The sequence below is a fragment of the Carettochelys insculpta genome, chromosome 4 (genome assembly GCF_033958435.1).
Source record: "Carettochelys insculpta isolate YL-2023 chromosome 4, ASM3395843v1, whole genome shotgun sequence".
Taxonomy (NCBI): Eukaryota; Metazoa; Chordata; order Testudines; family Carettochelyidae; genus Carettochelys; species Carettochelys insculpta.
In genome coordinates this window covers 67,597,065-67,623,443 of record NC_134140.1, presented here as the reverse complement: position 1 = coordinate 67,623,443, position 26,379 = coordinate 67,597,065, and the positions used below count along the sequence as shown (strand labels likewise).

General features: G+C 40.3%; 1 protein-coding gene across 1 annotated transcript in view; it reads left to right on the top strand.

The window, feature by feature from the left end:
• Positions 1-26,379, top strand: part of GALNTL6 (polypeptide N-acetylgalactosaminyltransferase like 6) — a 910,287-nt gene that overhangs the window by 810,322 nt on the left and 73,586 nt on the right. Inside the window, exons 7-8 of the mRNA XM_074991866.1 lie at positions 13,406-13,523; positions 26,012-26,119. Coding sequence (XP_074847967.1) covers positions 13,406-13,523; positions 26,012-26,119 — 226 coding nt within the window. The remainder of the gene's footprint in view (positions 1-13,405; positions 13,524-26,011; positions 26,120-26,379) is intronic.

Genomic DNA, 26,379 nt, shown 5'->3' with positions numbered 1-26,379 from the left:
GAGGGGAAAAAGGGGATTTTGAAATGTGTGGGGTCCTTTCGAAAAGGACCCCCGTGTAGCCGTGCCAAGCTACATGTGTTTGAAAGTGGCACTTTTGAAGCACCGCGGCTGGAAGCATCCTAATGCAAATGAGGCGCTGAATATTCAATTCAATTAAATAAAGGGAAGAAGGATTCTGTTGAAGATGGGGTTTACTTTCAAAAGAGCAGAGTCTACACTGGTCGTCTTCTTTCAAAAGAAGCTCTTTCGAAATAAGAATATGCAATGAGGTGCCAAATAAGCAAATATGCACCTCATTTGCATTTTTGATTTCCCTAATTTGCATACCTGTTTCAAAAGAGGAATGCAAGTGTAGATGCACCCATGTGTGCTTAAGCAGTGCTTATGAAACTACATTGAGAACATAAACAAATCAAAAGAAGGCCTTGAACAAGGAAGAGAGTTCTTTGGTTTATTCATTTACTATCTACTAAAAGAGCGTAGATATTGTAATGTGAATTCCATATGTTCTTAGTGCATTTGCTTGAAAATATTGATGGAATGTATTGAACTATCATTATTCTTTAGGACTTATGGTGGTAGTGGTCCTGTGTATGGATTACTTAGAAAATATAGAGCTGGTCTTGCTTCTTAGTTGAAGGTAAAGCATAATTTCAATAAAGATGTCAGTGTGCAACTGACAAGTATCACTTGTTATAGCAATAGACTCCCTTGTTAGCTAGAACAGGTTTTTTTTTTTGTTTTATTTTTTCCCATTTGCAAATAAGATATATACTGAGGAAGAACACTGAGCTGGATTTTTAAGCTAGGCAAATGTCCCCTGAGGAGACTAGAGGAGACTCATAGTTGTACCATGACCTTCATTTGTGCCTCCTATTGAGCAACAGAGTTCTTTTCATAATGTAAATCATTAGCTTTTTACAAGAACTAACAATGGCAACTTTCCAGGCTTCTGAAAGTCTATGGTAATGAAGAATGTGTACATGGAATCTCTCAGCTGTTTTTTTGGCTTTCAGTTAACTTTTAAAGCATAGTCTAACGTAGTTTTTCATTCTGAAAAGGTGAGGAAGAGTGTATCTTTTCTAAAAAGAAAGAGCTGTTTCGTGTCAGACTATCCCCCCAGTGAACCTTTTGAAAAGGAGGACTAAATATACGTTCTCGTTATGTAATTTTTTGCCTTTTACAGGAAATTTTCTTTAGTGTTGAAATTTGATATTTTCATAGAAAGCAACTCTGACAAATTATGTCCATTGCTAAAAATATTGTAAATTAAAAACAGCCAGGATCCAAATCCAGCTTCAGTTTTCACTTAGGCTGTGTCTGCATTTGCATTCCTTTTTCTAAAGAAGAATGCAAATGAGGGAAATTGAAAATGCAAATGAAGTGCTGATTTACATATCTCGTGCTTCATTTGCATAATCTGTTTTCGGAAGAGATTCGTTTGAAAGAAGAAAAGTGGTGTAGATGGGGCTCTTTAGACAATAAACCCCATCTTCAAAAGAACCCTTCTTCCTATTTTGCTTCAGGAAGAAGAGTTCTTTTGAAGATGGGCTTTATTTTCAAAAGAACCTCATCTACACTGCTTTTCTTCTCTCAAAAGAATCTCTTCTGAAAAGAGATTATGCAAATGAAGCATGAGGTATGTAAATCAGTGGCTCATTTGCATTTTCAATTTTCACTCTTCTTTCAAAACAGGAATGCAAGTGTAGACACAGCCTTAGAGGATTGTTTCTGTTAAAAAATTATGTCCCATACCTTGAGTTTAAATTTCTCATTATAGTTCAACTGTAAGGCATAATTTTGTCAGAAATCTTCTACAACAAATCAAAGTGTAACTAAAAGTTTATCCACTGTGGGCCCCATGCTAAGAAAAAAATACAAAGAAGCCTTGTTAAACAAGGCTTTAAAACGGTCATAACTCACACTTCAAACACTTTCAGCTCTTCTTTACACACTCTGCCTTTTGTAGGAGCAGAAGGATGTAATGATATTCATAGTGAATCAGTCATACGTTTGTTGAGATTACTTTTACAGTTCCTTGCACATGTTAATATACATACAGGTATGTGCTTGCTTTTTTTTATTCCTTTTACAGTGTGTGTGTATGTGTGTGTGAGTGAATGCACCCCAATCCTTTCACAGGGAAGCTCCAGCCAGGCCAGAGCAGCTTGGGTCCCCAGCCATCCCTTCCTTTAATTGGTTTACCTGTTAAACCTACTATTTAACCAGTTAACCAATTCAACAGCAATTTACATCCCTAATTTCCACAGCTTACTAGGCTCTTAGAAGACATCTAGGCATAAATTTGAGCTAAATAACACAGAACATTGCAAGCCAGGATTGATGGCTGTAAACAAACTTTATGGGCCCACGGGAAACTTGGCCTCACATGATAAATGGGTATTCGGCTAACTAAACTCATGCTGGATGTTGCTGGATTAGAGGATGCCATGTGAGAGAGGTTCAACCGGTACAGTGAGAATGGTACAATATTAGCTCACAGAGCTATCATGAGTGAAATTAACTGATATTCATAAATGGCTTTAATAGTCTTAGATGTGAATCACTGTATAAATGCAATGAAGGGTCCTATGGCACCTTATAGACTAACAGAAAAGTTTTGAGCATGAGCTTTCGTGAGCACGGACTCACGAGAACAGGACCCTTCATTGCTGTTACAGATCCAGACTAATACGGCTACCCCTCCAATACTTGTATAAATGCAGAGCATTATCAATGTTTATTCAGTGCTGTTCCCAGTAGGCGAGTTTATGCTACAACTGGCACCAATATGAGCTCTTGCTGGCAATCTTAGTAGACACTACATTGATTGCACGGGTATGGAAACTGAGCTACATTCCTATTCAGAGGCTATGTCTACACTATCTGATAAATTTTATTTTATTAAATTCAGTTTTATAATCTGGGTTTTATAAATTTGATTTTGAGTGTCCTCACTTCCCACAAAGTCAAGTTAGTGCTGCCACACTGAATGCCCAAACATTGACTGTTGCAACAGTGCATTGTGGGAACCTATCCCACAGTTCCCTCAGCCCCACATTCTGTGTCCTCCCACTAGGCCCTGCTGCACTCCCACCACTGGCAGCACTCACCCTGCTGCCTGATTCCTGGGTCCCTGCAGCTTGGGGGAACCAGGAAACTGACCAGAGTTGCGGCACCTGGCTCATGAGAGTGAGGAGCCAGGTGCAGCAGTGCTGATCAGTTTCCTGGGTCCTGCCAGTGGCGGAAAGCTGGGAGCCAGGTGCAGCAGCCCCTGGAGGTTCATGAATTCTATTCAAAGACATGGCACTTTCATGCTAGCCTTCGTTCAAACTTTTAAATTCGAACTTGACGCTGTGCTTAGCCAGTTTCAACAATGTTATGCTATGGATATTAATGCTCCCTAAATTGAGCTATTGGTATTTCCAGTGAAGACAGTCACTTTGTACAGTCAAGCTAACTGCCCTAAATTCAAATTTATCTGGTAGGGCAGTTGTAGCCTTAATGATGTATCTTCCAGGTCAAGCCTGAGGCACAGCGTCGGGGGTACTGTGGGAAGGTAGTAGCTACCTGTCCCTTCCAGATCCTGTTCCTAGAGGGATCCATTCTTCAAGCTATTATGCCACCATCTTTTCAATTCACAAAAGAATGAGAATTAATAGAACTCAGCTACTGACTTCAAGGAGAAGGGAAAAATAATGAGGAGGCATGGAAGGGCCCAAATCAGAATTAGGTAGTGCTCGATATGACAGTTACTTGGTTGCAGTTGATGGCATGACACTGGTGAAAGATCAATGAGATGAGACTCAGCCTTTGTGTTTCTTTTTAATGGAATCCATGTACAGAAAGATTGATGTTTGTGTAATATTGCAATGGAGAACACTATTTTACTGTGGATGAGTTGAACTAGAAATTTAGATTTAGATATTTATCTCTGCAGATTTATAGCCATTTTATGGTGCTAACAGTATTATTTTTACTTAAGTTACATGAAACATTTTAGGAATAATTTTAGAAAAATCAAAGGGAACATTCAGCAAAGCAGCAGTTAAAGCAACAGTAACAAATACAATTTGAGATTCTCTGCTGTGTGTCCTAGAGATGGCCAGAAGAGAAGTGCGTATCTCACCCACCTTGAGGTATCTAATCTTTTGTATCTTATCTATAGAGAATGCCTTTGAGCTGAAAACTGTTGATATTGTACATAGATAACATACGTAGATAGATGTGATGGAGTCAACGGAGAAATAAATGGAAATGTTTTCTCTGTTAACAAAAAACAACACAGAAATATGACAGTAATTTAACATGAGCCCTTAAAAGGTTACTTTTGTTTGTGCAAAATACTGAAATCCTCTAAAATTACAGAGGGAATCTAAGTAATTAGAATAAAATTACACAAACCAGAAGTACAGAAATTAGAATTGGGCCCAGTTAACAGGAGCTATCACCAGTTCTTGCCATCCCACCTCACACACCCTTGCTTTGGAAAATTGCTATAGGATCTTATATCTCCACAAGTAATCAGGAACTCAGTTGTACTTACTCAGAAGATGAAAAAGGAGGGCAGGTAATGTACTATGTCTATTCCTTTCACTTTACACAGTAATTTACTTACTGGTGTCACAAAACACTGAATTAGAGCCTTGATGTGCTGCAGCTTGACAGTGGCAGAAACAGTTTCATTCAACGATGTAGCTATATTCTCATGTAGAATGGACTCCCATTGCAAATAGTCCCTTGCACCACTTGTTCACAGCATCTAGAGTCAATGTGGGAAGATTCAGTTGGCTAAAGCCCCAGAAATTTCATCTCCCAACCTCATTTATGGGACTCGGCAGCACACTGAACTTACGGCATCTTCTTATCTGGTACAGTTGATATGCTGCACAACAATCTGTTAACTTGTAGAATTCTTTGAGGTTATTGCTTCCAAAATGTACTCGGGAGGTATAACAGACACTGACACCATTTACGCTTTGACTTTCAGAATGTATTGGTTATGTTCCACGCTATAACTTATTGTTGTGAAATGTACAATGTCATGAAATAAGTGCAAAGAGAATTCATTGTACCAAAAATCTGCTGCAAGTGGAAAAGTAGGGAATTCCCTTGAAGTGGGGTTAACATTACGACTGCAGATTTTTTTAAAACAATGCATTTAATCAAATCATTAAGATGATGGAATGAGAAGAAAGGTTGCCAAGGTGTTTAGAATTAGTTTAGTTGGAAATAATCACAGACTGTGATGTGTTACAAAATGTTAGATAATATAAAAATTCATTGGTGCATTTTTAAATCCTATTAAATCATCTTTCCGTTATCTAGTAATACAAAGTTATAAGTTTATAAACCTCAGATCTCTCCTTTACACTTTGCATCCTGAAAATCATGTTCAATGATGTCATGAGCCAAAGTGTGACATAAGAATTGCTCCTACAGTGATGAATGGTCACAGGCATCAGACAAGGTGTCAATGAATGAAACAGTGAGGGGAAAAAGCAAAATAAAGGGCTGTGATCCTGCAGAAGTGTATGAATCCTCATTAGAGCCTAAGTTCAGCAAACACGTGCTTAAATTTGAGATGTCAGTGCAGAATTGAGGCTTTACGCAACAGAACTGAGGCCTTAAGTAGTCAAGTTGGGCTCACTAGGAACTAAAAGTCTTAATTATGGCTGGTGGTGGGCTATATTAATGTAATAGCTAGGGCAGTGTACACTTAGGTCACTGATCAGAAAACAGTTGTTAGTAAACTACAATTTATTAATTAGGAATAGAAGGGATAGGGAATAAAATAATGGGCTTATAACACACTATGCATTGTTTTAAAATTTCATTCTGACAGTTGCTCACCAATATTTCCCCTACTAAGTTACAAATACTGTTAATGCAAAAATGGAGAATGGGAGAATGAACATAAAAGCTACTCTGAAAGATTCAAAATGAGGCTATGGGAATTACTTTACAAAAGTCTCCCAAGGTAGTATCCAATATGCAGCTGTAGCAGGAAGCAAATTAAATCAGCAAGGGTAGGGAGCAGGATTTTTTTTCATACAAGAAAATCAAAGAAAATGTTAGGCTCTGGTTAGACCTAAGCAGAAGTTACATCTCTGGCACTGGTGAACATCTTTCAGAAAAAATATAAGCATTCTAAATTGAGTGCACTGTGAATCAATTATAAACGTACCAGGCTTCAAACAGAGTCTGGGAAGAAGGTTAACCACTTTATTGTTACTCTTTGATTCCAGCATCTGTGCTACATGGCCTGTAGTGGCATTACATTAATGGCCTTATGTTCCACTCTAATCACAATGAAGCATCATTTTTTACAGGTACTTAGTGCATAAAATGATGTCAGAGGCAGAGTTTGTCTGATGTATTTAACATAGGAGCAAACAATTCTGCTCTTTTCCAGGAAGAGGAAAAATAGTGTCTTAAATGAATCCCTAAAATTAGTAGGAGTGTTATTAATCATAATTTGAGACATCTTGAATTTGCAAGATACTCTTCTGAAGGCAAGGGAAGGTGCTTCAACCTCAGGAGAGCATGCTCGTGCAGGGAAAAGGTCTTATACCCCTGCTCCCTAGAGCAGCGGTCAACAGGGAGAGGCTTTGGTGTGCCAATGTGACTCCCCTAAGAGCAGAGAGAGCTACATGTGCACCTTTCTTTCTCCTCTGAGTGAGAAGAAAAGTAGCAATGTTCTCCAAAGTATGGGAGGCTTCTGGGTTCCTCAGAATCACCTAGGGATGGAAAATTCCTCTGAAAGCTTTTAAATCATTACTATCCACACTAGGAAAGCAGTCAAAGAGCTCTCCTTTTATTAGCTATAAGTCATGGCTTCCTGCTCCCCCCATCAACTAGGCATACCATGAATCCTAGGGCTCCAGATCCCCCTCCTTATATTGGAGTAGGGCAAGGATTGCAAAGTCCAAATGCAAATCATTCTTCATCCGCAGTGTAACAAGACTGTCTCCCATTTCTCCTCAACCATGGACAAAAAGAAGAAATCCAAATAGTCTTAAAAGGCCCAAATTTAAAAAAAAAAGGCACAGGGCTGGCCATTTCTCCCCGGTCTATACCAGTCCCACTCATTCACTACATCTTCCCATTGGGGCAGAAATATTTTAAAACTTGAATATGTTTAGTTGGGCACAGAGTCAGATGCCGATTGAGGAAAAGCTTTTTGTGTCATAATCAGGCTCGTAAAGCTGATGGACCAAGTTCTGCTGGCTGAAGTATTAAAATGGGAGGTTAGATAATTGGAATCTCACAAAAAATCTGGGATAAGAAATATTACTTCCAGAAGAGATGGGAAACCAAAGAAAGCCTAATGCCTGATGTTATGAATGTCCCTCAGAGATGCCCCGTGGTTAGCTTAGTGTGCTAATTAATTATTTATATCAATGTTTCCCAATTTTATTTGGCCATGGAACCTTTTTAAACACACAAGAATTTTATGGAACCCCTAAAAGCAGTCATATAGGGAGCTGAAAAAGCAGACCACAAATAAGGAAGGATAATAATAAACAAACCTCTCCAAGCCTCAAACCTGACTCCCATCCCCACACTTAACCCCTCTCAGTCCCAAGCCCTTTCCCCATCCAGAGGATTAACCCACCTCAGTCCCAAACCCACTCCCGGGTCTAAACCATCCACCCAAAGAAGCCTCTAGCCTAAGCCCACCTGAACAAATTCTGCCCAAATTATCTCCTCCCATTACCTCACCCAAGCTGGTGAATGAACTACCTTAGCCACCGCTGCTCTTCTGACTCTAGTCCTGAGGGCCTGATTTCATTGGCCACCCTATGGTGACACAAGAGGCCAGTTGCAGCCAATGAAAGGCGAGGACAATGCATGACTTGCAGGACCTGTCTGGCTCCCCTTCCAGATGGCCATTGTCTCCCCTTGCCTTGCCCCCATTGCACACCTGCCGGCTACTTTGCACATGTGCAGGCACTCGAGTACATCCAATCCTCTCCTAGCTTTCGACCTACTTTGGGTTCAAACCTCACCTCCTGCCTGGCACGGTGTGGTTGTTGGTTGGTAGCTGTGGCGCTTGCTAGGGAACCTACCCCAGGTGGCCACATGCACCCCATGGAAGGATGGCTCATGAAACCCTTATTTTCATTTTGTGGAACCCCAGAGTTCCACGAAACACCATGTGGGAAACACTGATCTATAAAGATGTTTATACCAAGCTGATCAGCACATATGAACACAATCCCCCTGTGGCTCATGATTTGAACCAGGAAGAAAAAAACCACACCAATTGGCTTGAGCTCCAGGATTTACAATCAAAGGAGAAAATTTGACTGGACTATCGCTTCAGTCCTCTAATGACTGAGTGGGTAAAGCTGCCCTTCTTCTGTTTCTTAAGAAGCTGCTCTTACCCAGCTTGTTGTCTTGTTCCTGAGGAATTAGACAGACTTATGGTCCACAGCCATGCCTCGCCATGTTCTGTGATAATTTGTGCAACTGGAGGATGGGGAAGGCAAGATGGAATTAGTACCATGGAGCTAGTGAGCCAGTAAGGTTTCTGCTTCCTGTCCACCAGTGCCTATCAGTTGTAAAACAAATCTTATCAAATGCAGAGGCATGTGTTTTACATCTGAACATTTAACAATTTTCATTGAATAGTTAATTTAAATAACCTTTTTCTACGAACAAATGTAGTTTCATAGCAAACAGTCCTGCATGAAAATTTTTAGCTGACAAGAAGGTCCCTTTTCTTCGGTCCAGTGTTGCATCTCTTACCTCTGTGAATTACCCCGTGGACTACAAAAGGGATTATTCATATCAATAAGGACTGTGAGCTCAAGCTCTTTTCTCTTGACATTCTGGAGACAATTTAGCACTCATTCTTAGCAGCTGCTTGTTGAACAGGGCACATGCTGCACCAAGTGATCATGTTCTATCTACTACATTGCTGGTACCACTCCAGTGAGAACCTTCCTTATCAGGTCTCCTCCATCAAATCTTTTTGCAAGGCAGCAAATATCAAGAGGTACTATGCAATCAGAATGATCCAAGAACTAATGGTCAGAAACAGTGATTTTTTTAAAAAAAGAAAATGCCAAAAATTATAGTCTGCTTCTGTTCTAGTCTCTTTCCTGGTAGTCTGCCTAATTCTAATAACGATGTGAACGTTAATGAACCAGTATCTATCAAACAAGCAGGTGTTATCCTATATTAGAGGGGTAAAGTCTGTGTATTAGCTCTTGTTGCATGTACAGCAAATGCTTGCCAATTATTCACCAGCCTGAAGTCTCTAATTAGTCAAATGGAATCCGATTGACTTCTTTAAATGATCAGGAAGGGCTGTCTTTTTGACTTTCTCTGGAGGAATAAATAAGACCTCTGAAGAGCCTTTCTGCCTCCAGTGATTGCTGAGACTTCCTTTTACATGCCAGTAAAGATATACTTAGAAGCCTTCCTTCCTGCAAGTTGTATGTTATAAGTTGGGCATTGTGTTTTGATTATTTTTAAACCTAAAATCATGAGGAGTGTGCTGTAATTAGAATGACTTTTGGTTGGAGTTGAAAATGTGTTATAGTAGTGAAAATCCCCAGAGGAAGGCTTCTAATAGAACTTCACTGGATTTATTCATTTCTAGGGAACATCAATATTTGAGGTACAAAATGTCAATAAAAGTAAAAGCTCATTAATATTTAGACTATGTTACAGGAAGTGGCTTTTCCAGGTATCATTCAATTTTTGTGTCAAAAAGAGACACCTGCTACTGTGAAAAATGTCCTGTTTGGGAAAATAATGTTTGTCTTTTGAAAAAGAGGACTTCCCACAACAGCCTCTAACAATTTACAGAATGGTTAATATACATGTAATTAAATTTTAAGAATAACATACTCCACAAAAACAAGCCTATTAGCAGAAGCAAAAGATAAAACATCTATCCATCACCTTACTCATCATCCCAAAAGTAGAATAATCATTTTCTGTTATGCTTTCAGAATATTCAGTGTAGGGGGATTCTGTACAATATAAAGTTCTCCCTAGCTTGGCACAAGCAGGAGGGAAGATGGGTTGTGGACGAATGAGAGAAGAAGGGATTGTGATGGATCAGAGTTCCATGACCCAGATGCCCTTCTGGCATGTGCTCTGCTCTTACACATGTGACAGAAGAAAGAGTAAGGCCCTCTTCTACTGTAATTCCACAATTGCCCAGGGACAGAGATCAAGGAGTCGTTAGTGATTCTCTGTGCCAGCCTGTGCATTCAGACACACTGAAGAATGAGGATCTCTGCTCCCTGATTGGATGAGTATAACTCCCTCAAATTTCCAGTGCAAATGTTCATGTTTACTCCATGAATATTCTCTAATATTAACTTCAGATTTCCTTCCTGTGAACTCATTTGCTCTGTCATCTATGGAAAGTGAATACAAAGAGTCAGAAAACAGATGAACAAAACACAGTTTTTACTCATGTGAATATTGAGGTTTTTGCCTGAGAGGAAAATTATCAATGTGGGACAAATTTCAAGCAGATGTTTTGCTCTTAACCCGTCAGTGCTCTGCAGCTGGCCCGTTTCACTGTTCTGCTCTTTCAGAGAACAACTGTGAAATTGAAATGAACTGATCTGTTTTGCTCACACACCAATGGAGGGAGTGAGAAGGTTCAAAAGTGCATAACTTCATACAGGCAGTGGTGGGGAAAGTACCCGAAAATTACTTTGTTACTTTGTAAATCATGTAATTAAGTAAAAGTCAAAGTATCCTTCTGGAAACCTACTTGGGTAAAAGTACAGTGATGTTGCATCTTAATTGTACTCAAGTATCCGGAAGTAAAATATAGCTGTCCTATGGAAATCTATGGTTAACCACCCATAGTTATCATAGGGCTCCATTATTATACACACACACACACACACTTTTGTCTGTGTGTTATATACACTCATACTATGCATTATATTTCAAATCTGGAATTTACATGTAGTTGTAGCCTTCATTTATTAAGTTATAGAGTAAGCAAATTAAATACAGGAATCAAATTGCAGAAATTATAAAAGACAAAAATCTTAATACATATTACACAAAGTTATAAAAGTACATTCCACCAAGCCTTTTCACAAGCCAGAACAGCAGGGGTGAAATACTGCAGAGATGATGGGGAGGGGTGGGGCAGAGCCTATATTCCCACTGAGTTCCTCTGAGTTTAAGTACCTGTTGAAAATGCAAGTCCGAATATTCACACACTTTATCTTCAAATTCTCACACTAGGAACCCCAGTGACTTCCAGAGCAGGAAGGTGGTTTGCAGGTTAAGATGGAAGCAAAGAAAAACTCCTTTTTCTTAGTCTTGATACAAGAACTACACTGTGCTCAAAAATTGTTAAACCCCCCTGGCCTGAGAAATTTCAGCATACTGGTAATTACACCTTGTAGTGAGAACCTAAACAAAACCTGAGGGTGTGGCTGGGTCATCAAGAATTGAACAGCCAGACATGTTGCAGCCATCCAGACAGACATCATCCACTGTGACTCATCTCCCTAGGGCATGGGTGTCCAACCTTTTGGCTTGCCTGGACCGCATTGAGTGAAGAGGAATTGTCTTGGGCCACATATAAAGTACATAATATAGTTAATGTATATAAATCACATAATAATGTTAAAAGTTTATAATCTTGTGGGGCTGCATTACTAGCTGTCCAGGGCTGCATGCAGCCCGCAGGCCACTGGTTGGACACGCCTGCCCTAGGGGACTCCTGGGAGAGCTGATTTCAGTAAGTTATCTCCTCTGCAACCACCCACCTGCCTCTTATTGGGGAAGCAGCAGCTCCCACCCACACCAAAAAGTGAGCAAACCTTCTAAGCCAGACAGGGAAGCAAGCAAACAGGAGGACCAAACTGCTGAGCAAGGAGGAGCACAATTAAAAGGTTCCCACCTCAAAAACTCAGGTGGCATCCCCCCTTCCCCAGCTTGTAAGCCAGCCCTTCTACTCAGGTCCCCTGGGAGGCTCTTAGGAGAAAAGGGGTGGGGGTTGGGGGGTGGGCCCAGACTTGCTCCATACTAACACACACCCAGATTGCAGGATTGCTCCAAATACCAGCCAGTCAGAACAGAGAGAACACACAGTTTTACAATCCCCAGCAAACTCAGCCACCTGCCCTGACTTCAAGCCTCTTCCAGCACAGCCTGCCTCACCCACTTGCCCTAGAGCTTCTATGGCAGGGCCTCTGTGCTAGGGAGAATGGGGAGCCCCTGCCCTGGGCACCCATCTTGTTGCTGCTCCCACCAGAGCAGAATTACCTGAGACACAGTAAGTGCTACTGTCCTCCCTGCCCTTGGCTGAGATGCTGGGTTTCCCCTCCTACCTAGCTGTCTGGCTGCAAGTAACATCACATGAGACTATTCGTATGCACCCCCTCCCAGATAGAACATCACCCTGGCCAGCAGCCCTGGTCACTCAGGTCTAGGGCTAGTAGTGCCTGCATAGATACTGGTTTTGACTGAAAAGGTGTTGATGCAGGTATTAAAAGGCTATTAAAATGTTTCTCCTTTGGCAGGGTCTTTGTGCTTATTGGTTTAAAAAAAGAAATTGTCACTGCATGATTGGACAATTACACATGCAGCTGTGCTTTAGCAAATTGGAATACTGGCTTGCACAATTGTTGCTGCGGTGATAAAAGTAGTGTGTAACTAAGATCTTTCAGAAATGATAGGTGAGTTAAACGTACAATATCATCTTTGAAAAATACTTGAGTAAAACTAGACCTTTCAGGGGGGAAATACTTGAGTAAAGTACAAATCTTGAACAAATGTACTTGGGTAGTGTGATGAAGTAGTTCTACTTTCCATCTCTACATATGGGGATTATATGAAACACTTTTGCATATTTCCGGAGTCCTTTTTCTACTACCAAAAAAAAAAAAAATCTTGATTTAGCAAATATAGCTGATAACTACTAATTAGTAATAAAACTTCTATTTGTAACAGATGTCTGCCATGTTCTGACCAGCTATATTTTGTTCATAAAGTAGCTTTCACCTTCAGCGGTATCTTAGCATGATAGGATACAGGACCTTTGGGTGATGATTTCTGAGAGATTAGTCACTAAACTTTGATCTGGGACCTGCCTTTCTCCAGCAACTTAAAACATCATCTCGCCAAGCTGGAGTCTTGTTTTGAATGGATATGTGGAGATTCTGCTTATCTGCTCTCATGGAAGGACCAGCATTTTAAAGATTTTCTTTTTCATATGTTTTTCCCTCCCCCACAGATGGTGACAAACTGACATCTACCCCCCCCATGCGCACACACGCACAAACATAGACTGACAATTGCTAGCAGCCTCATCATAATCTGTCAATGTGCATTGTTGATCTTTTCAGTTTTTCAAGTATGACGTGATGGTGCCTGTCATTTACAATTTGTTTTAATTCTTCCTCAGGTCTCCTGTTATGGCTGGCGGTCTGTTTGCTGTTGACCGAAAGTGGTTTTGGGAACTGGGGGGCTATGATCCAGGCTTAGAAATATGGGGAGGAGAGCAGTATGAAATCTCCTTTAAGGTGAGCCAGCAAGTCACTCCCGTTTAACACTTGCTTACTGTGTTTGGTATGACCCTAAAGGTTGGTGTTTTAGCTATCTGAATCAGGATTTCTAATGCGCTTGGTTATCCCCATGTTGCCTTTATTCGTACTGCATGTTGCTCCATAGTCAGATCGCATTCTCTACAATATTCTCTTGGTCTTTTAAAAGAGTATCCACTGCTTTTGGTGGAAAATGCATGTCATGGATCCCCGTGGCCATATAAAAGTCAAATAATTCGTTGCATATTTCAGACCAGATTTTCAAAATTCAGGGATCTGCTAATTGCAAATTTGTTTTTACATATTCCTATCTTCTGTGCACAAATGTCCTCTGATTGGGTGGGAGGGAGGTATGTGCATAAATAATTTACTTGCCCGTGTCTAGTTAGCTGCCATATTAACTTCCACAAACATGTTAGATACCTACATACATACCCAAGAAATTAAGGACTTTTTCTCTTAGCCTCCTCTCCATAATCACTTTGGCTGTGGCCACACTAGCCCCTCCTTTCAGAGTGGCACTTTGGGATATGCTAATGAGGTGTCTCCATGAATATGCAGTGCCTCGTTAGCATAATGGCAGCCATGCACACTTCGAAACTGCCAGTTTTGAGACACACACACCACCCATGTAGCTGAGGGGCCCTGAAACCACCCCTCCCAAAACCTTTCTGTTTGTAGCTACAGTTTCAGCAGATAGTCAAATGACATATCAATATTACAGTTCACATTTAGCTTCCGGATATCTCCATTTGAAATAAAAGAAGAAATAGAGTATGTAAATCATAGATTACACCGTACATCTAGCCCCACTGGAGTTTCAACATTTATTAAAACAATGCCAGTGAGAACAAAGTATTGAATGAAATGCAAAAGAGAACCTTCAGCCTTACTCCCAATATCTAGCCTGTTTCTAATAGGTGTTGTCTGGGACAATTGAATGACTTGCATAACTGTGTTGCTCTTATGTTACTTTGAATCAGCTTTATATGAGAGAAAAATTGAAGGGCAAGAGAAACTCAAGACAAATGAATGGACAAATTGTTTTGATACACCAATCTGCAATCTGTATGCTTAAGTTATTTCAGAAACAAATGTAAACGTCCATTAGTACCTGTCACATCTCTTTCAGGACCACGCAAGATTTTATTTGACCATTTCCCATGTCCTTGTTATCTGTCATTGTGAAGATTGTAATTGGAATGCACTCCATTCCTCTTTCTAGAGAAACCATGGTAACGGCACTGGAAGTTCAGCTACTAAATTGACCCAGCCTGTTTTTTTCAAGGAACATATTTTTTTTGGAAACAGCTATTTCAAACTACATCTTATTTCAGTTGTATCTCCTCATTCTGTATATTGACCCTCAGATTCCCTGCCCTCCTTATTAGCCTTAAAAAACCCTTTAAACAGGATTCATTTGACTAAAAGGAACAAATAACCATTTTTAATTGGTAGATGTTCAACAAAAGTAGATAGGCTCCTGCTTTCCATGGAATAGTGAAAGGGAAAAATATGATTAGCTAAGAGAGAGAAAAAAAAGCAACAGAAAAATACTTTTTGATATATAGATCATGAACGTATATGATATGAAGTATTCACAACTGAGAACATTGGAAAATAGGCCTCAATTAACCTTGGAAGCAAAGAGCAGCCTTGGAATTGGTCGGTTGTTGAGCTTTATTGGATAAATTATTACGGCAAAATGTTCTATGAGCAGGAGCAAACAGGAAAGCTGCAAAAACAAACCTCAAACATTTCAAAAAGTGAAAATAAAAATTCTAAAACTACTTGATATGCCAGTTTGAATTGCTGCCCTTTTGTTACATCTAATGACCTTGGGACTACCATTGCCTCAACAGTTAAGCCATGTCAAGCCTGTCAGTGGTTAGATAAAAGAGTTGCATGTTGCAATGATGTATTTGTTTGGTACAGAGCCCGTCTCATTGATTTCAGCATACAGACTGTTTGTGAGATCAGTTCCTTAGTCAGGAATATTTTTTCTTAGAAGCCAGTACTGAACTAATAGCTGGCTGATAAAATGCTACAGGGAGTCATGTGCCACAGATGCCAACATTTGCATGTGATTTAAACCTGACAGTTTGTGATGGTCAAAAGTTCTATGGGATCTTTAATGAGATTAAATGGCCAAATTCCAGTTCGAGTAATTATATTTAGGCTACCTGCAGTTTCCCCTGAAATGTCAACTACTTGCAGCATTTTTGCACTTCCCATCCTAAACTAATTTCTAATATTCCATGTCTGCTAAGTGTCAGGTTTCACCTCTTACTCTACTGCATGTCATTTAGGAGTCACAAAGTTGTAGTTATGAAATCAAATTTGAATTTTCCCTTAGTTTGGGGTATTCAGGTCTGGAGGTTTGAGTCAGGCCCATTTCTAATGTCAGTGATAGAGGAAGAGATCCCTATATGTTATTTCTAAATCAGTTTGTAAAAGCCCTTGTAATCACTCAGATTTTTTACAGTTTGCCTGACTCTTGTTTTTCAGTTTGCAGGAGGCAACATGGTTCCCTTTCGTTAGTGTCTGTCTCTGGGTAACACCACCACTGATGGTTATCACGATTTTGATATAGTGTTGATTAACTGCTCTTTTAGAATCAATGTGTACCAGCATAATGGGAGGTTCTGCAGGCAGAGGGAACAATGCTTTGTGTTTTACAAGTGCTAACTCTTCAAAACATTTCTTCCTAAAAATAATGTGTTTTGTTTTTCTAACTAAAACTATAGTCCAAAGATCATTTTAATTAAAAATATGTGTGTAGAATCCCACTGTTACTCTTCATTATGTAATAAACTTTATCAAGCTGGTGAACTGAGGCAATAAGATAGACTAACCATGCCTCTTTTCAGTAACAAGCAGGAATGGGCTATGTCTGTCCTATATTTACATCTTTTAGAAGAACAGAACCCTAAGGTAGTCATTTCCAAAATAACTCTCAAGAATCTTCACAAGATAACAGACAAATATATTTCCTGTGTTTGTGAAAGACACCGTAAGCTATAAACACACATCCTAAATCATAGAATAAAGGAAATCTTAAGATGAAATCCTGGCCTCGTTGAAAGCATTCACAGATGTCAATGATGCCAGATATTTGGTCCTTGCGACTTGCTCAACTCTAACTACATGTGGAAATAAACAATCACAGAATTGTTTGACAAGTGACAGGATAGTGTTTTGTGTTTTAAAAGATTTTCCCGCAATAATTTTCAGTGTTATAAAGAGCCATTTCTGTTTTCTCTGTACGTACATCCCAACTCAATAATGGGACCCAAGCCTAGTAACTAGGAGGTATATAAGACCACATTGTGATATTCTTGTTTATATTGAATAGAACCTTATTCTACTAATGGTCTGTTCATTTCAGTGGGCCCACTTGTGGAGTAAGATGCAATCAGGATGCTACTCATAGGCTGTGTGTACACTAGCTTCCAACTTAGAAGGGAGCATGGTAAGGAGGTTGTTGGGAGATTATTAATGAAGTGCTTGTGGTGCATATTTTGAGGCATAAAGAGACTTCAAAGTAGCCCGGGCACTTCGAAGTACCGGTGGGTGAGCTGTGGCTATACGCAAGCCAGCACTTCAAAGTTTAAAACTTCGAAGTTGCCGTGGGGGAGAATTAGCTTAATGAAGTGCTGCGTATGCAGCGCAGCACATCATTAATAATCTCCCGACACCCTACTTACCATGCTCCCTTCGAAGTTGGGAGCTGGTGTAGACACAGCCATAGTGAATAAAACTAACACAATCTATTCCACAGTGATTTGAATTTTCAAAAAAAAAACCACTCACTAATCCGTACAGTGTTCTTGTGAGGCCATAAGTACTAATAACTTTATTTTATGGATGGTAAATCAGTGGCACAGAGTAATCAAATGGTATTGTAAAGGGAACTAAATTAGTAATAGAGCAACAATTTGAATTCTGGAGTTATGGCTCCCAAACAGAGGTGGAAGGGAGACTCAGAAAAGTTACTTGAGTAAAAATGCAGTTGCTTTCAGTCCTAGATACCTGAGTACAATCAAGATGTGATGTGTGTGTGCACGTATGTACTTTTACTCAGGTAGTTTTCCAGAGGGACACTGGTGGCTTGTACCACCCACCCTCACAGCCCCTTGACAGCTGCACTTTATCTCAAGTAACTTTTTGGGTACTTTTTCTACCTCTGCTTCCAAGCCTGCACACAGTCCACAATATTATGCAGCCTCACTTACCTCTCCACTTATTACTATAGTGTCCTGTCATTCAGGGGCCTCATATCCTCTAGGGAAATTTTACACTGATTTCCCAGCACAGTTAACATTGGATCAGTTCCAGAAGCAATGTTGGGAGCTCTTGGGTAGACTGGTCATTGGCTGCTGTTGATGTTTTAGTAAAGCATCTTACAAAAGTCTTTATACAGTTTTTAAAAAGTCCAAGAAGGGGAAATTGAGTCAACAGGTGGTTAGCCCTGCTGAGAGCAAATTTAACGGATAATGGGTGAATTTCAGCTCCTGTTGAAATGAGTGGCAAAACTCCTGCTGATTTTAATAAGGATAGGCTTTCAACTCCATTTAAAATGCAAGTGGTAGCCAAGAGCCATTTACAGCAGAGCTCCCTATTTTGTTACCTCTGAAAAAATATTAGGAATAGCCAGAGAATTTTTGCAGTTTCCTTATGTAGTGTATATAGAGTTAGGAATCGGCTTGCAGGAAACTGTTCTTTTCCTAGCTCTGATGAACCACAATCAGCTTTGGAAATGTATATGTACAATCATGTGGTCAGTTTTTATTTGAAACCCATCATAAAACTAACATTTCATGATTATATCTTCACTATTGTAGAACTGTTTGTTTAGTTTGTGAGCAGATTTAATGGCATGAAAGCAAAGAATTAACACTACTATTTGGACTATCGCATAACTCAGACAAGCAGTGTGCAAGTATTACAATAGGGTCATACTCGGTCAGCATGGAAACTTGCTGCTGACAGTTTCCCCTTCTTCGGATGCCTTAAAAACTACATAGAGACATTTGTAATCTGCTTTATTAAAACATCACAGTCCAAATGTAAACTGAACTATTATCTTCTCCTAACTCTACAATTTCTTGACCTCAAGCTGGACTGAACAAGTCTTTCACAAATCCCAGGCCCTGCTGTCTGCCATTTCCTCAACCCTTCTCCTCCTAAGGCTTTTGCCCTTAACTCCAGCACAATCTCTCTATATCCTTTCCTCTCACCTGTGCTCACTTGCAAGAACCATCTTGTTCCCTGTTAACTGTTGTTTTTTTGGTTTTTTTTGGTTTTCTCTTCTGAGTCTTTTAAGCCAAGGTGATCTACTGGCTAGCATCAGATCAATGGCATCAAAGCTATCAGCTGGTATGCAGCTAATTAGTCATGATTAGTGATGCTAATTAGTTAATTTTGGAGCATTTTCAATGTCTGTTTTGGCTTTGCCCCACGCAAACGCTGCAAAATATGCCTGCAATAGTCACATAATCCACATTGATCGAGTAAGACAGCTCGGTTTATGTTGGAACAATTATTGTCTAATAAACCGTGTGCTGTATGTTCACAGAAAGATAACTAGAGGTAGGTCTTTTACAGAAAAATACTTCACTTTAATCTGTTCTGTGTGAAACTGCCAATTAACCATTTCATAGCACTCCAGTTAGATATTTATTATAAAGCAAATTACAAATCCAATGCAAATATATATTTCCACTACACACAATGAAATAAAAAACCTAAAATGCCATTCTCACACATCAGCTATTAAGTTGTTGGCCAAATCTTTAACATCCCAGGGAATCTGAGTGAAAATGAAGGCAGTTCTCTTGACAGGGTTGCAATGGGATGTACATTTGAGTGAGGTAGGCCCCTTGCAGGTGACAAGCAATGGAGCAGTGTCCAACCATGTGGTCTTACTGGTGCCTTCTGCAGTATTACCAATCCCAAACTTTCAAAAATAATGACTTGGGCTCCAAAAAATTCATGATACTGGCTTAAAAATAATAAATGTGAAGGCTTTTTGGTTTTCTTGTTTTGAGCCTGTAAGGGGTCATGTTTTCCAGCTTGCTTCCACAACTGGGGTGGAAGTTTCCTTTTATTAACACGGAAGATGAAATTCTCTTATAATCGGATGACTCCAGGAACTCAGCTTTTTAACAAAAATATTAGGCTGACTGAAATTTACAGTCAGATCACAAGCGTAGTTAACACTGCCCCCCTCCACAGTCATAGGCACAGCACTACTTCTTTAAAACAGAGTTCTGCCTGGGCCCTCTCCTCTCCAGCAGAACCCATGGTGCAGACAGAAGTGTACACAATAACCACTTTGCCTCCTTTCCCCCTCCACCAACTGCAAATCATGTGTCTGTTGTCATTGAACTTTTATGATTAGATTTCTCTTGTGCATTTTGTTCCATGTTTAATAATATGATTCTTGCCCAAAAATTAGGACTGCACAAAGCAATGGACAACATGAAGTGTGGTCCTTCCTGAATGTCCAAACGTCCCCTGGGGTCACTCCACCATAGCTTTAACATGTGCCCATTAACTCCAAATCCCTGTGCTCCCTTCTGTGCTGGAGGTCCTGCCTCTCGCTTCTGCACAATACTCTACAATTAGAAGGACGGATTGTTTATTTGTGCTCTCGCCTCTATCAAACTTGTTTTCCCTCATCTTCCCATTCACATTTCCAAGCCCACGAGCCCCTTCCTTTATATTTAATTGTACTGCAGTAGCACATAGCCGCCCTAACCAAAACTGTGGCCCTATTATGCTAGTCACTGTACTTACACAAGCAGATAGTCCCTGCACTCAGTTCTTACAATTTATATAGACAAGACAAAGGTGGGAAGTGAGACCCAAAGGAGTTAAGGGACTGGCCTAAGTCTCTCAAAGCCTGTGGCATACTTAGGCTATGAACCCATAGCAACCAAGGCCCAGGCCAGTGCCTCAACTGCCAGACTAGTGCATCATCTCTTTGCAAGCTTGCCTTTCTGAACTGTTTTGTGATGTTCAGTAGGAAGGAGCTGATAGACTAGAGTTTAGTGTAGCGTTCCCAAAATGATAGGTGCTAACATACCAGTGGATGACAGGGGGTTCTAGATGGTCCAGATTAGCCTGTCATTGAGCCCTAGGCAAACACGCACTTCTACCAGGGCTCAAGGGAAGGTTGGAAAATGAGCCAATGCACATACCATGTTCAGTCCTCAGTGACTGCTCCTGTCCTGAGGGACTGAGCTAGCTGTCGTTCCAGGCCCTCCTACTGGTGCTCAGCATCACAACCCCACTCAGGTTTGGCTTGGCTGAAACACCTCCCTCCCCATCTTCCCCACCCAAAGCTCCCCTCTGCATCAGATATGGAGTAGGTTTACAGTGCCACAATGGAGGTTTCGTATGTGCAACAACAAGTTGCCAAGACAAAATGCTGTTGGTGGGTCAACTTAGTAAAAAATTTGGAACCACTACATCTAAAAGTGCACTTGTTCTGAACTTTCTCTTTTAAATGGACTTGTTTTCCTGAGGACAAGGAGTTATTCTGCCTTGGCTACAGATCACATTCCTTGCTATAATAAGAGACATTCAAGATCCTGAACATTTTATTGCTTCCTAGTTAAGCAAACAGAGTCATCAACATTATGACAGCATTTGGAAGTTCCACACCGGCAGAACTCTTTTTGTGGCACGGTAGAGGTATGCAATATTGAAGACAGAGGATTTCAAGTTCTGTCTCCAGTGTCTCACAGCATTTAGCACAGGAGACATAAAAATGCACATTCTAAAGACAAGGATCCTAGCATTTATCTTCCCAAGAAAATATAAATATTCCTTTAGCCATTCTGAAGCTAAAAGATAAACAGGAACAGCTGCTAAATGTCCTTCAAGCCAGCCAGAGATTCATTCCAATCACGCTACAAAATGCACCTCAGGTGCAGCACAGTGCTTTCATGTTAAATTTTTTGTCTATCAAATATAAGCCTAACATCAAGTGTTATTTCCTCTCAACTGTTATTGCTTCAGTGTATCTGATATCCTCTCCCTAATTCCTTTTATTTTATTTTATTTTTATTGATGTTCTACAACATCAAGAAGATGCCGTACAGGTGTACTTCACACTCTTTACATAATATTATAGTCACAAAGCACCTAGGTCGCTTTCTGCTTCCTCCCGTTATATATGTGCTCCATGAAGGGGAGCTGACCTTCCACTCTGAGGCTGTCATCTTTTCCAAGTCCCAGTGGGGTAGGCACGATAGTCTGTAGCTTCACAAAACAAAGCAGTCCTGAGTCCCCTTAAAGGCTCACAAAATAAAATTGTGAGTCTTTAAGGTGCCACAGGACTGCTTACCTTATTTTTGTCAAGTGCCAGTTTTAATCCTTTCAGTTGCCCTCACATGCCCTAGACATGTCATCACAATGTAAATAAACAGCAATTGTAAATGAGTGTTTCCTCTCAGGCACCACCTTGTAGCCTCAGGATAGTCCCTTGCCTCAGTTTTCCTCTTGGCTAACCAAAAGGACTCCACTTTGGTCTCTGACATAACCAGTACTGCTCCTGAGAATCAGTTTGTTACAGAAATCTTGTGCAAGCCATCTATAACAGAAGTCTCCTAGTCCATATCAGCTGGTGCACGTGATCCTTTTTATCAGCATACCCAGTGTCTTTACTCACAACCTAGGTTTCTCTCTGTCTTCTTTCATCCCCTTTCCAGGCCAGCCACTCTAGCCCTTCCTTCTAAGGTACAACTTTGCCTTTCCCAGAGAGAAGTCCCACGGTCTCTCTGCTGGGAGCATCCTTACCAGGAGAGCATCCTTCACTTCCCCTGGCCCTCTCTCAGGATCCAGCTCTCCAGAAAGGAGATGTCAGTCAGTAAGCCCCTCCTCTGCTCCCCCTTCTTCCAGTCCTCTCTGGCCCTTGTCTCCAGCTTTTCTATCTTAAAGCCAGCAGGAAACCTATCTACAGTATTTGCTCAAGGACCAAATCCTCTTGTTGTTGTTCTGCCTTCAACCAACTCCCAGGAGCCACCCTTCTGTCTCTGCTCCCTTCTCTCTGATTCAGTTCTGTTTTGACTCCTGACTGACCTTTCATAGACCACCGGGTCTGCCCCACACTTTGAGTTGGCCAAGGTGGGATGATCTGGACCGAAACAGGAGAGCTAAGCCCATTTTCATCTAATGGGCCATCTACTCTATTACAGTAATGAACTGTATTAAACTTACTGCTATAGCGCTAGTAGTGTGCTAGGTTATTTTCAGACAGCCACAGACCCTACTCCAAAGAGCTTGTAGTTTGAGAAGGTGACATACAAAGGACTGGCAGGAAGAGGGGATGATGACACATGAAGGACTGGTAAAGTTAACCCCATTTTGTTAATTTCATCATTTCTTTAGTGACTGTTCGTATGTTTGTGCGACATGCTTTTCACTAAGTTAAGAGAGTTGAGAATAGGTGGGCATGGGTTTAAAGTGAAGATGTTTTAGGAAAGGGCTTGTAGGAAGACAGTGTAAAGTAAGGTGAACTGGCAAGCAGCAACAGCAGAGTGAAAACCTGTCAGTTTAACTATTTGAGGGAGGTTTTCAGATTTTAGTGGGCAATCACAAATGTGACAAGCCTGTCACTTTTTTTTTGCTGTAGCTGAAAAAAGCCAGATGCAACCATCAGCAGGCGCTACAGAGGGTATGACAAACAGGAGAGTTGTAGAATTGTAGAAATCATTGTTCCCTGTAAGCTGGGCACTTGGGTGACTGCCCAGGAGAGATTCAGGTGCTGTCCACCTGATTCGCAGAGTGCCCACAAAGGACCACAGTGGACAGCATGTGTTTCTTTTGGTGGTGCACATCCACACATGCCTTAGTGCACATAAAATTTATTCTGCCCATGGACGTCAAAAAATGAGAGCGCACTCTGGTAGAAATATTTCCCTTTCAGGAGCCAGAAAGTTGAGGAAGGGGTAGAATAGCAGCAAAAGTGCTAAGGTTGCAGTTTAGTAAAGGAGAACCCTCAACCTCATAGCAATGGGAGATTACAGGATTGGCGGTGAGAACAAAGAGAGAGAATACACCTTCTGCGTTCCAAATTATTTTGGACAGGTGGGGCTTCATAATTATCAGGCACATTCTAGTTGGAGGCTGATAAAGAACATGGTGTCCCTTGAACAACATCCAGGGCAACACTGTGGTGGTAACTATCTGCTTGCTCAACTGTTGTATACGATGTAGATATTGCCCATGATAGCATTCACCCTACCCAGCAAAATCACTGTTATCCAATACCTTCATGCTATACTTCTACATACACCATCACTTTTCCCATCCTATCCTACTGTTATAGCATGCATTGTAGCTGACTGCTTTGTTTGTTTCATTATTCTACCAGCACTAATGGCATGTGTTTTACCCCCTTTTGTTGTAACTATTGGTCTTGTATGTATCTGAATGCAATTTGGAAGCTCTGACAAGATTCTGGGAGATGTTGCATCATGCCTTCTTTTTGTCCTGATATTAATTATATTCTTTCTTAGCTTTCATGCATCCTTACTAAGTTCTTCATTGTCTCTAAGCAATCGCTCCAGATGAAGTATACTGTTGCAGCTTTCACACAGTGTCAACACAGAATATAACATGATAGTGGCCATGCTTGACCTCTCAATGAAGTTAGGATTATTTATACACTTTCCTAACTGATTACAGACTTCAGATTCTTCTCAATAGTGTTTGGGGAATAAGAGAACGCTTATAGGTCAAGTTCTTCTGCTCTAGAATAGCTGTTCCAACTAACTTAGATAACCAAAGAATATTACTCGCAAATAATTTGTTATTCAAAACTCCATAAATCAGCATTATTCCATGGCTGCTGTTCTCTATGGCTATATCTACACTAGAGATTTGTGTAGGCAAAACTGGTGGGGTTTGTCAACAAACTCAGAGCGTCTACACACAAAATGTGTTTTGTCAACAGTTCCCATCGACAAAAAGGTGTGTAGAGGCTCCAGGAGGCTCTTTTGTTGACAGAGCTGATCAAAAGTTTGATCTGCTTTTGTATGTAGATGCAATCTCTTGACAAAAGTTTTGTTGGAACATTTCTTGTGTACATGTAGACTCCCTTCTTCTGTAGTTAATGATGTCCTTTTTCTCTTTCTGCACATGCGGGTGATTTACTTGTTGATGATGTCACAGTTTGGAGGCTGAATAAAGCTGAGACTGCAAGTGCTCTGAACAGAAATAGAGTAGAATAGTGGGTGTTCTGCTTACAGAACAATTTGCAGGCTCTGGAAGCTTAGAAAGTTGTTTTGCAAGGGTAATGAAAAGCAGAGTGATTATGTTACATGACACATTCAGCAGGGTACTGTGTGCCTGTGGTAGTCCAGGCACTGGATGCACAAGGGAATTTTGAACATTTAGAGAGTGTTTAGTTTTAAAATCTGTTTATTTGTTCTGCTATCCCATTCACTGTCTTCTTTGATGCTCCCAGTGACTTAGTGTAAAATCAAAAAACACCCTTTAAAATCAGTACAAGGTGATCCATTTTGTCAACGTGCTACGTTAGTAATCTGTTTAGCTGATAAACGAAAGTACAGCCGTTCTTGTGTTACCAAAGTACATAAAATCACGTCTAACAGAGTTGCTGAGCTGTTTCCACTGTTACTTACGGCATAATTCACAGTCTCCCTCTCTGACAGAAATGTCTGTTTAAAAACTAGCAATGTTACAACCCTCATGAAGAGTGAAATCATTCAGCATCCTGCAGCACATCCAACTGTCACCTGATTTTTCAGAGGTGCTGTGCCCTTACAGCACCCACTAATGTTGACTGGACTTGTGGCTGCTCAGGAGTTTTGTAAATCAGGCCCTTATGCATTGAAAATTAATATTCCAGCTGGCAGCTTTTTTCAATGTCAGAAACTAGCACAAAAGATGACACACAAGTGAGATATGCCACTTTGTGTGAATTTGATTAGATCATCTATGTTGATAGTTCTGTTTCAGTTTTTCTTTGGAAAGGTATACCCTAGTAAACACCCGAGCCTTATAGTGATTGCATACTATAAATTGTAGGCAAGGATTTTAACTTGAATTGAACTTCTAAATTATTACCTGATTAGTAAATTTAACTGGGTATTAAATCCCTGGTGAAAATACAGCCCTATTGGAATTAAACATGAAATTAATTAACTTCATTAAGAAAATTAAGAATCTGGAAATCTTGGGTTAAAAGGTCTTGTTTATGTTATGAAAAGTAGTGTTGATAGGCACACTAGCTATTATTCATTATAGTTTTCATGGTTCGTTTTTCATGCAGTCTGTTTTTGTAGAGTGAGACCCCAGGTATCAAAATATGGATTTTTTCCCCTTGTCTTCCATTCCTTGCTGTTCAGAATGAAATAGGCATGGTGCAGAATGATTTAGGATTTTACTTCTCTCAGCACTCGGTTGTTGCTGATTTCTTGTTTGCTTCTTAGGTCTGGATGTGTGGAGGTGGCATGTTTGATGTTCCATGTTCTAGAGTTGGACACATCTACAGAAAGTACGTCCCTTATAAAGTTCCATCTGGAACCAGCCTTGCACGAGTGAGTAGCTGCTTATTGAAATTTTCCACATTTAAAGTGGTCTTTAAATTGTCAGTCACTTTTCTCCCTTTGGTTGGTTTCTTTATTGAGAATAAAACAGTCTGATTTTTCCATTTATCTGACTAACGTCTAATGTGCTATTATTTTTGTAACAGCCACCTTCTAAAGGGAAGGCTTCTAAGAACAAAACAGTCCTCGGCAAAAATAAAATTAGAGGCTTCAGAAGAGAAGCACAGCACTTTCACATTTGTTCAAAAGAA